Here is a 12,312-nt window from a genome sequence, read left to right on the forward strand (position 1 = left end):
CAGAGGTTTATATACACACATCTGTCCAGCCAGGCAGAAGAACTCAAGGTGGGCATAAAGCAAGATTGTCCCAGGAGGGGCATGGCCTAGGGAGTTTCACAAAAGCTGGATGGAGAGATCTGCAAGGACACAGTTGGCCCCTGGGCTGGAGGTTCACCACCCTGCTCAACAGCATTGTCAAGCTCTATACAGTAGCTCTATGTGCATTTGTGGCCGAACAGGGGTGTGTGAGGCTACTACCTCTCCTTGTTCCCTGTGTCCTCCTTATCCTCTTGCCCACAGATCGAAATCTCCATCTATGAGGATCGTTGCAGCAGTTCCAGCTCTGGCAGCTCAAGCAGCAGCAACAGCAGTGCTGGCGGCGGGGGTGGGGGAGCCGGGGGCCGGTGACTGGCACAGAGTCCCGGCAGGGATTTGTACTGCCGGGACGATGGTGTCTCCGAGATCCGCAGACTGCGCTACCAGAGCACCCGCTTCTGAGCAGCCCCAGGGGGGTTGGGGTGCCAGCAAGGAGGGTTGTGACATCCCTGGGGAGGGGCTTGTGACAACCAGTGGGGCGGGGGTGGGGGGCAAAGTCGTTCTAAAGAGGATGCTTGGCCTCAGCCCCAAATGAGCCCAGTCTCTCCATGGCTCAAAACCTGGATAACCTGAACTGCTTGACATTTCCTGTGGGCTCCTGGGGACACTCCTGCCCACCCCCTCCCCGGGATGTCCAGATGTGTCATTGTCCAAGTCCTGCAGGCACACAAATACCCTGTCTGAATGCACCCTCTTGCTCAAGGTCAAATGACCAGTAAAGATCAGCCCAGCATGGTGAGGTGGGGTGGGGTGGGGGTGAGGGAACTGGTGGTTTTGGGACCCCGTGACAACCCTTTCCCTGAGCACCACGGTCCTCTCCCCTCCTGCACTGGCACTGACCCCCCCATCCTAGCTCCTGTCTTTCGCTTGCTGCTGTGCATGCCATTCTCCTGGCACTTTAGGCATGGTCTGTGCATCCAACATCCACAGTGCTGTGGTGGGGCCCCTGCAAGTGCTTTGCCCACCCTCCCCTCCCTCCTGCAGGGCACTGGTACTGGCAGAGATGTGCCCTCTCACAGATTCCAGGATGGACTCTGTACTAGGGCACATGCCTGATGCGCTGGATCCTTTTGAGGCAACAGAGGGGCAGGGGCATTGTATGGAGCCACAGGAGGGGGTGAGACAGCACTGCCCCCCCCTCTGGTGGGATAGCAGCATGGATCCTGTCGAGAACTATATAGTCTTCCAAAGTTGAAAGACTGCACCTTGCCACCTCTGACCAGCTGCAACAGGTTTTCCAGTTCAACCAGGGATCGTGGAGAGCATCAGAAGATGGAAGGTGTTGGAGGTGCTTTAGTGGAGAGGCCTCTGGCTCCTCAATTCCTCAGCTCATCCCAGTCCAATAAGCGTCTTTGGGATTATGTATGTAAATATTTAATATAGCCCTGGCTACCAAAGCTCCACCCCTCCCTTCACCCTTACACCACATTTGGCAAACAGAAGAAAGAGGAAGGAGGATGAAAACTCTGAGGTGGGTATGGAACCCTGCAATATTTGACCCACTTCCCCAGTGCACAGGTGTTTTGTAGCATCACCTTATCACTTGCATGCACAAGTTCTCTCCTTGCTGCATGTTCCTCCTCCCTCCTTCCTGTAAATAGCTACCTGGGCCCCACATATGTATGTTTGAGACCCTCTTGGTTCTGGAGCTTCGGTACGTCTTCTCTGAGTCCCCAGTGCCATTCTGTGAAACGAGATGGGAAGGCAAGGGGGAGATGACTGAACCACTGGGTCAGTGGACTGGGCTGCCCAATGAACAGGTGTCCAAACCATGGGCGAAGCCTGCCACCACTTCCGGCAACGGACAGCAGCTCCAAAAATGCTTCCAGCTTCTCACACACCACATGTCCCACGCACAGCTAGATTTCCTTGTGGGGGTCACTCAGTATAAGACTTTGTTTGCACCCAGTTGTGGAGGGGGAGATTGTTGGAGGGTAGACACTAGGCTGTCTTGGATGCTTGGCCTGGGCAAACTCAGTAGTTACTCCAGCACTTCGTTAGTGCTCCAAACTTCTTGATTTCAGAATGGGATTTCCTCCTTTTTGATGGTGGGAATGAATGTGTTTGGAGAGTTACCAGACCCTAATTGTGCTGCAGAGAAATGGGAGAGCTGCAGAGGGCATCACAAATGCATAGAGGTTAAGCCAATGTGACTCTGGGAGGGTTTCCCCCTGTACCCAGATGCCCTGAGAAACTGCTCCCCATGCCATATATTGGACTCATGGATCTGGTCATAGTTGTATCCCTCTGACTCTACATGAAAACGTCTGACAATAAATGAGAAGTGAGAATCTACAAGTGTGGCTTTCTTCCTATCTGTTCTCTTAATAAGTAATAGACCTGGCTCCCGCGCATATATTTCATTCACAGCCACCCATGCTGTTGTCTTAAGGCTGCATAACCCATTAGTAGAAATGGTGGAATCTATATAGTATATAGTATGCATTGCCTGGATGATCGAGGAGTAGAACTATCAGTAGTATCACACTTTTAGGACCCTGTTCTTCTTTAATTGGACCTTTATGCATATGCTTGATTCTAGAGCCACTGATGTGTGGTTGAAGTATGCATTTAACATTTAACTGGTGCTAGCACCGCTCTTGAAACAAACAAGGCAGATGCTGGAATCATGATCACCAGAGACTTTGCTGGTTTCATATGCACTATGCAGATTCACCTGTTTTGTTTGAAGATATCAATGGAACTGATGTTCAGCTGACCTGCTGCCTGGCTTGGTGGTACTCATACACAAGTAGGTCTGCAGACAATTGCTCTAAAGCTAGCAAATGAGCTTCATCAACAGATGACAGGTTTTCACATGCAGATTGTCTCACTGATGTGACCTATGCAAAGAAACAGAGTCGGGTTTGTGTAAAAGGCCCTGCACCCTTCCAGCACTCAGAGCTTTGCCCATAACAGTGATGACCATGTTAATAAACAAAGTTAGTTTGGATATAATAATAATAATAATAATAATAATAATAATAATAATAATATAATCAGTAGGTTTCTGATTGGCATCCTTCAAGCTGCTCACACCATGTATAAAATACAAATGTACAAATGGGGACATTAATGTACAAATGGGGACATATATATACATATATACATATACATATACATATATATATATATATATATATATATATATATATATACATACATACATACATATACACACATACACACACACACACACACACACACTGAAAAATAAAAGGTAATTGTACAATATTTTCAAATTAACACTCCATCATGCACATTTGACTTCCCATCCACCCCTTCATGCTAAAACTGGAATGATACAGAGAAGATTAGCATGGTCCAGAGTAGATTGTGAGGGTGTGCAAGGGCAGCAAGGGGAAGGAAAGAAAGATGAAGTCCCATAGCACCGGGTGTTCTCCCCCCCCTTTTATATTTATTACTTAAAAAAACTAATAACACAATATTAACAGTACAGAACAATCTCTGCCTCATAACATAGAGGAGAAAAGGGGAGTAAAATAATTTTAAAAACATTTTTCTGTCAGTATAGTCCATCAGGAAGCATCAAAATTCAAACCCACAATGTTCATAGCAGCCAGAATTTTTTGTATACTTCTAGGTCTAGGATATTTGTTTGCATTTCATCTTGCCAATCTGCTGCAAAAGAATCTTTATACTTCTTTAGATTGTTCGTTAATTTATCCACCAAAGTGACTTGCCAGCCCATCTTATACCAATGAGCTATTGGGGCACTCTTTCGGTCCATTGAGCAACAACTTGCCAGGCAGCTGCGAGAATCTATCCAATTAGAGGTTTGGAATGGCAATCCCCATTGTTGTATTGAAGAGAGAGAAAAGTTTAACAGGACCAATACTGGAGATTTCATCACTTACTGTCCAGTCATTCTAGGAATTTCTGCAAAGACCACAGGCTAAAACTGCGACACATTTTCACAAGCCTACCACATATGCTGGAATGACGTTTGTTCCTTATATCCTCTCTAACACAGTTTCAAATTAGTATCATGGGCTGGCTGGAGGCAGAGGAGTAGTGGGAGGCACCAGCTGGGGAACCCCCAGGGGAAGAAGGCTCAGAGCCAGGGGACTGGTGGTGGGATGGCGATGCGTGGTCAGAGGGAGAAGAGGGGGCAGACTGGGAGGTGGTGGTGGCAGAAGCTGAAGAGACAACAGCGTTTAGTGAGCAGGAAGAGGCTGGGACAGAGAGCAGTCCAGAATCAGGCAGAGGCAGAGGCTGGAGAGGAGGGGCGCCAAGAGGCAGAGATCAGGCAGGCTGCTGAAGGAAGCCAGGGAGTCTCCCCCCCCCCTTCATACCATGGAGGTATGAAAAGGAGCATAGACAGACACGGCAAAGAAGTCTCAGGCTGCATGGGAAGGAGACTTAGGGGGTTGTGGGGAAGTGGGAACATTCAGTCCTTGCAACTGCCTCAATGGGGCAAGATCTGCTGGAAAGAGTTGCTGTGCTCACTGGGCCTGTCTTCTTGAGCTGTTTGTTTCTTTGAATGAAGAGTTAACTTCATGGACGCCTTGTGAGTTATTGTTTATCTGCTCCCACCTCCCTCCTTGACAATTAGATATATTCATTTGAAACAGTCTCATACCATTTCTGCACACTTTTTCATGTTCGTTCCCTCATACTAGATGATGCTGATTTAATGGGCAGCTTTAACCACATAAAATTCCAACAACTGCCACAAATCTCTTTTCCACAGGCTTGTTGGTGTTAGGTGGCGTGAGAGTGGCAGTCCATCGGGAGTGTGAACATAGCATTGCCCTCACTTGCTTTCCATGGATCGTTTGGTGTCAAGGCTTATGTAGGTCGGCCTTCCCTGCCCGCTGCTTGCTGGACTACAACTCCCATCAGCCCTAGCCAGCATGGCCAATGGTCAGGGATGATGGGAGTTATAGTGCAACATCTTGAGGGCGCTAGGTTGGGGGAAACTGATGCGGATCTTCTGCTGTGCCTCTCTGTGCCTTCACCAAGATCTCAGTTATTCAGAACTTACAGCAGTGTAATAATACATATCAGAAAAGCATGTGAACCAAGCCAGATAAGAGTTTGTTGGCTTGTAACACTCACCTCTCATTTAAAGTGGGCTTTATGAGCCCCAGGAGTTCATTTCTGAGCCTGATATGGCTCAAGAGAACTTCACCAGCATCTCTTGTCCCTGGTAGCGCTTGCTTGATCAAGTTTGTGCAAGACTTCCCTGACAGGTGATCAGCATGGCCAATGATCTAGTTGTCAGGAGTATGGACTTTGCAGGACTGGGGCCCTCCTGAGCTTGTTCTGGGGAAGCAAGGCACGGCTGCTCAGGTGAAGCCACTTGATAACTCACTGCACCTGGTGGCAAGAGCCAGGGGGATACAAGCCCAGCATTTCCCTTCGGCTCTTTGCCACAGCAACACGTTCTCTGCCTTGCTGTGTCTGGCCTCTTGCTTCCTGCCTCCTGACCCTCGCCGTCATGATTCCTGCCTCCTGACCCTCGGACCTTTGGCTTTGGGACTCCTGCCTCCTGACCTCTGCCTGCCCGACTCCCTGCTTCTTGACCTTTGGACCCTCGACTTTGCGACTCCTGCCTGCTTGACCCTCGGCCCCCTTGTCAACCGGACTCTCGGCCCTGCTCCCGCACCGCCATCTTGCCCCCGGTCCTGACGTCCTCAGCCGGGGCTTCAACTGCCCACTGACCGGACCGTGACACTAGTCTGGGAGACAGAATTCTTAATCCAAGCTTTCCCTTTGCCCTGCCTCCACCACCGAAAGCATTGACCACAGACAATGTGTTGCATAGGGATTCTCATTCATAGCCAACTGTAGCATGCAGGGGTATGGGGACTGGGACCAATACTTTGGCATGGATTGCAGCGATTCAGAGAAAACCTATGTGTGAATTCATTATTATTTTTACTTGAAATATTCTAACCATGAGGTTGTAAAGCCCTGCAGGTCTTCTGAAATTCATGTCTGTATCACAGCACCCTCAAGTGGTGAAGGATTTTAAGAGGCATAACCAGGGCTCTAAAAAGTAAAGGGACCCCTGACCGTTAGGTCCAGCTGCAGACGACTCAGGGGTTGCGGCGCTCATCTCGCTTTACTGGCCGAGGGAGTATATATAGTTCAAACTCCAAAAGAGCACAGAATTCTGGACTGAGAACAGGATGTTTCATGTTAATCTCAGCTTTTGTGGTTTTTGAAAAGTGAAGCTTCTAGCCCTTTGGGCTGTGAAGGTGTGCTGAAAAGCAACGTGGGCAATATCTGCTGAAATCTCAGGACCTGTAGAGACCTGTATAAGTTTAGCAGTGGCAGAGGAACAAGCCTTCCGTGTTCTTTGCCCTTCCCATGACTAGGAAAGGCAGAATAAATTATGCAAAATATAAATAATTGAAGAATGAATTATGCAAAATAAGAGAAGTGTACATATTCCCCCAACTTGCATAATTTATATAGATTGCAGATTTCGGCATTGGCACTAAAAATATTTATTTATTCAGTACACCAAGTCCTTGCCATAACCATGGATTGTCTCCATGGAAAACCTTACATTATTTTAAATAACAGTAGTAATAGCAATAATGTAGAACAGGCACCCCCAAACTGCGGCCCTCCAGATGTTTTGGCCTACAACTCCCATGATCCCTAGCTAACAGGACCAGTGGTCAGGGGTGATGGGAATTGTAGTCCAAAACATCTGGAGGGCTGAAGTTTGGGGATGCCTGATGTAGAACCACAGACTTCTACTTTTGAATGCCCAATCTATGGATGACTCTCTTTTCCACCATGTTGGACCATGTTTACACAAACAATTAGAAGGCATAATAGAATAGAGACTCTTGATCCCAGGGTCGTGGGTTTAAACCCCATGTTGGGCCTAGTAGTAATAATATGTAGTAATAAATGTAGTAATAATAAATAAATAAATAAATAAATAAATAAATAAATTTTATTTATACCCCGCTCTCCCTGGTCCAGACCAAGCTTAGGACGGCTAACACTGAATATAAATACAGTAAAAACATTAAAAAACAAAACAAAAACAGTTGATTAAAATATAAGAATACAGTTTAAAATGCAGCTTAAAATGCAGCCTAGTTTTAGTGGTAGCCTATATATCAAAGTCATAAGGGGAGAAAACGTCAAATATTCACCGGGGCCAACTATCCATGCTGGTCCTACATGGGCCAGCAAAAAGAGCCGAGGGAAAATTTATATACAAATCCCATATAAGGGGCTCCATCAAAATAAATAAATAAATAAATAAAATAAAATGAAATTTTTTTTTGGGGGGGGGGGTTTAGACCAAGTCCAGCCCAAAGGCCAGGTAGAACAGCTCCATCTTGCAGGCCCTGTGGAAAGATGTCAAATCCCACAGGGCCCTGATTTCCTGTGGTAGGGCGTTCCACCAGGCCAGGGCGAGAGCTGAAAAGGCCCTGGCCCTGGTTGAGGCCAATCTAACCTCCTTGGAGCTCAGGACTTCCAAAGTGTTGTTATTTATGGACCTTAAGGTCCTCCGTGGGGCATACCAGGAGAGGCGGTCCCGTAGGTACGAGGGTCCTAGGCCGTATAGGGCTTTAAAGGTCAAAACCAGCACCTTAAACTTGGCCCTGTACTCCACCGGGAGCCAGTGCAGCCATTGCAGGGGATTGGACTATACGTCCCTTGTGGTCCCTTTCAACAATTCTATGCTCCTCGGAATATGGTGCAGCAATATCCTTTATTGTTTGATCAGTGATTCATCATGACACTGGTTGTTGGTTCAGTAAAAGGTCTTATTGATTCTGTGCCTCTGTTTCCGTAGGACCAACACAGCAATAAACACTGTACAATAAATGCTGTAAAACCGTATCAACTGTATAAACTATGACAGGCTGTGTTTGTGTTCAGAATAGTATGGATGGATAACTATTTTGTGTTGTGTTTTTAAAATATGGTTCTATTAAAGGCCCACTCATCCCTTGATGAACGTAACATCAAGTGATGACTTCCACAGGTGAAACAGTCATCACAGATCAACCACAGCAGATAGAGCATTCAAACTACCTAATGTAACCCTGGGCCCAATATTTTTCACACATTTAGCTGAGAGCCATGAAGTAGTATCAGTGAGTGGTGAACTATCAAATGATATATAAGGAAGTGTGAATGCATCCTATGAATCTCTTCCATCCATCTGAAGATCACACAAATGAGCTGCCAGAAAGGGCAAGACCCTTTGCCTCTGTGAAATGGATACTCTTTAGTTTTATTGACTCTTGCGTCAATGAGAGCCGTGCTTGCTATGGCCTTGTTTTACCTATCTTCCACATCAGCTTTATTTCCTTATTTCTCATCAACTTCCACAGAAGGCATCATCCTTATCTATTTCCTAGAAAGACCAAACCTGAGTTAAAGGTAAAGGTAAAGGGGCCCCTGACCATCAGGTCCAGTCGTGTCCGACTCTGGGGTTGCGGCGCTCATCTCGCTCTATAGGCCGAGGGAGCCAGCGTTTGTCCACAGACAGCTTCCGGGTCATGTGGCCAGCATGACAGAGCTGCTTCTGGCGAACCAGAGCAGCACACGGAAACGCTGTTTACCTTCCCGACGGAGCGGCCCCTATTTATCTACTTGCACTTTGATGTGCTTTCGAACTGCTAGGTGGGCAGGAGCTGGGACCGAGCAACGGGAGCTCACCCCGTTGCAGGGATTCGAACCGCCGACCTTCTGATCAGCAAGCCCTAGACTCTGTGGTTTAACCCACAGCGCCAACCTGAGTTAGATAGCCCAATAGCCTGATCTGCTCTTCTGCAGTTACCTATGTACCTGGGGACCAGGCTGATGGTCCACATGCACCAGAGGCTGGAGTCTAGGGTAAAGAGTGCCATTCAGTCACAGCTCATTGGATGCTGGGTGGTCATCTGTCATGGATGCCTTAGTTGACATTCCTGCATTGCAGGGGGTTGAACTAGATGACCCTCAGGGTCCCTTGCAACTCTATGGTCCTTGATCAGGCATCCCCAAGCTTCGGCCCTCCAGATGTTTTGGACTACAATCAGCGCCGTCTTAAGCGCCCCTGTCGCCATGGTGCGCCGGATCTCTCCGGATCCCTCCCGCCCCGTTTCCCAGGTGGGCGCCGCGCGCAGCTCCGCAGCGGACCGACGAAACGGCCGGACAGCGGGAGGGCGCCGCGAGCCCTCCTGGCGGGCCGGCGCCATGGTGCCCTGCGCCACCGGGGGATCTACGACAAGCCGGCCCTGACTACAATTCCCACCATCCCTGACCACTGGTCCTGTTAGCTAGGGATCGTGGGAGTTGTAGGCCAAAACATCTGGAGGGCCGCAGTTTGGGGATGCCTGTCCTTGATTCTTTGAGGCTTTAGCTTCTGTCTTTTTATTCCCCTCCCCATGGGTCTTCAGAGCTAATGCTGTGGTGTTTAGTGCCCTCAGCTGGGGGAAAGTATTCTGCAGTTCAAAGCATGCCTAGATGAGGAACACTGTAGATTCTACAGTGAAGAAGATAGAAGATATTAGGTGGGTATGAAGGTCCATTGCCTGGGAATTCAGCACAATAAGAGGTGGGCGGGCCTGGGAACCATCACTTCCCTCAATTGCTGGCCTCTGTGTGTGTTGGCTGCAGAGTTGTTTGTGGAAGAAGCAGGGAATTATGGAAGTCGTGTACCCCTAGATCTTTAGGGAAAGGGAACGAATGTGGCACCACAGAGTCTAATTTTGATGCACTTGACTATGATGTAATCCAAACCTTTCTGAATATACATTACACCCTCCAGCAAATCATGTCAAGGGGGGGGGAGGGATGTGACAGATGAGTTGGGAAGCTTGGGCTGACATAAGATAACAAATGGCCCTGTCATTTTGTAAACACAGTGCAGGATTTGATGTTCAGGATGATTCGAAAATGCTAAATTAGAGATGTAAGATCATGTGACATTACTGAAACGGTATTAGCATCTTGAATCTGATCTGAGGTGTGGACCAGGCTGCCTATTCCATAGAACTCCTCAGCTCAGCTGGCTGGCATAGATTTCAGATGATGACTAAAAGCAGTTTAGATCCAAGTGTTTGAGCTTAACTGGATTATGGATTTTGCTATTAGCAAACACAAATTATTTGTGTGATAATCACTGAACATTACAGACACCGTGACAGAGATCTAGCAACACTATCTTAACTTTCCATGACGATTCAATGCCAGCCTTAAGCCTCTTGACAATCAGCTCCATATATATATATATATATATATATATATATATATATATATATATATATATATATATATATCTCACAGAGCCAACATCTGCAAGAAGTAGGAAAATTGTGGTGGAAGCCTGGAAGACAGAGAAATGACAGAAGTGATTCTGATACCAATGTACTAGATTAGCTATAAATTGAGATGATTACATTATTCCTATCAGTTTTCACTCTTTCTGACTAAGGTAAAACCATCTCAGCTGCAGCTAATGACAAACCTGTCTCCCTGCAGGCCACCTCTGACTGTCAGTGATCTGGGGACACAGGAGTCCCACTGTAGCCAGAAGGTGGGGAGTCCTATACCTCTCTTGCTTTCATAACCCACTCCGTCACAGAGCCTGTCCAATAAAAGCTCTGACTGATGTACATTTGTGTTTCTGTGCTAGTGAAGGCTAGTGAACAGGGGTCTCTGTTTCCTATTTGTTTCTCAGCTGCGTTCATGATGAGCCACCCCCTGCAGGGGGGCTCAGGAGTTTTAGGGACTATTCCACTACCACACCCACATCAGGGTTCAGCGCCTGCATCTTATCCACCCTCTGTCCCCTCCTACCGCAACCCCCCCCCTAGTTACTGCTGGTGTGATAAATCATGCAGCTGGGCTGCATGGTGGTGAAAGATAAGGGGGTGGGGGGAACATTGATATCATGGTCTGCTGGCTTCTTAATCTGCAGACAGTGGCAATCAACCAAATGAACATGGGAGATGTAGCAGTATGAGATTAAGTGGGCTGGTAAAAATGACAGGCAGCCTGAAGCAAGTCAAAACCAGGCAAGTAGCCAAAGTGGGCTATTGGTCCCTGCAGGGTTGGTGTCAGCACTCATCATCCTTGGGCATCTTCCAGGGCCCCAGGGCCCTGGCAGGGCCCACTGCTGACATCTGTTCTGGGCTCCACTAAGAAGAACTAAAATGCACCCACCACCCTCTAAGCAACCACCATTCCAATTTCCTATGGTGTTACTGGTGTAGCATCACTGCAGGGTATTGTGGGAAATGAAGAAGACAGGCTGCTTGGAGCATTGCCATTCACTGCTACAAACCAGGTCCCTGACTCTTCCCCAGCAACTGATGCTTGTTTTTCCCAATTATAACTCCCTGAAGGATTCACCCTAGAGACTTCACCGGTCACAAAGTGCACAAAGGTGTTTTTTTTAATACCCAAGGAATTGTTCCGCATATGAGATGATGTGAACATCAAAACGTTTTATATAAACTATCCACTGCTGACCGGGTTTGTAGCAAGAAGTTGTGCCTTTCCTTTCCATTTGCGATCATTCAGCTTGTCTGCATTTGTATAAATATATCCATATTTAAGCAAACATACGATACATTTTAAAATATGATTAAAAAAATTCCTTCCAGTAGCACCTTAGAGACCAACTAAGTTTGTCATTGGTATGAGCTTTTGTGTGCATGCAGATATTTTTCTTCTTCTTCAGATATTTTTAAATATAGATTGCTCTGCAGTAGATCCTGCAAATCACCTGCTTCTGGCCTTATCTATTGATTATCTGGCTACAGAAATATGCCAGAGCTGCCCAGAAGGAACTTGGAAGTTCTGGCTCCCATCAGTAACAAGGAGAGGCTCCTCACCAAAGAGAAGATTTTTCCTGGTTGTGTGTTGCTCAAGCGTCATTACTTGCCCGATTATAAAATAAGCAGTAATGTGATTGTAGCATTTAAAGCTGGGATTTAAGCACAGCACTAACATTCAAGAGCCAATTTCCTTTCTGGCTCAACCTTTTAAAAAATGGGTTTTCCAGGAAACAAGTGGAGATCGTTTTCTTGAGCTTGGTCTCCCAGGCGAATGATGGTGACATTGTGATAAGTAGCCTGTCACAAGGTCAGCGTCATGTAGGAATTTTGTCCGAACAGCCCCTTGATAAATTCCACCTGCTCCGACTGCTGAACAGCATCTTGCCTCATACGCCCTGCAGAGTGTTATGCAGGACTGCCCTGTCACAAAACCCCTAGGTCAGTGATGGCAAACCTTTTA

General features: G+C 47.1%; 1 protein-coding gene across 3 annotated transcripts in view; it reads left to right on the top strand.

Annotated features, from left to right (window-relative positions):
- Nucleotides 1–2,372, top strand: part of GOLGA7B (golgin A7 family member B) — a 33,881-nt gene extending 31,509 nt beyond the window's left edge. For all 3 annotated transcript variants that reach the window (XM_035132748.3, XM_088670657.1, XM_035132749.3), the window contains one exon: nt 283–2,372. In XM_035132748.3, coding sequence (XP_034988639.1) covers nt 283–390 — 108 coding nt within the window. In that variant the 3' untranslated portion in view covers nt 391–2,372. The remainder of the gene's footprint in view (nt 1–282) is intronic.
- Nucleotides 2,373–12,312: the final 9,940 nt, after the last annotated feature.

This window comes from Zootoca vivipara, chromosome 5 (genome assembly GCF_965207765.1).
Source record: "Zootoca vivipara chromosome 5, rZooViv2.hap1.1, whole genome shotgun sequence".
In the NCBI taxonomy this organism is placed as follows: Eukaryota; Metazoa; Chordata; class Lepidosauria; order Squamata; family Lacertidae; genus Zootoca; species Zootoca vivipara.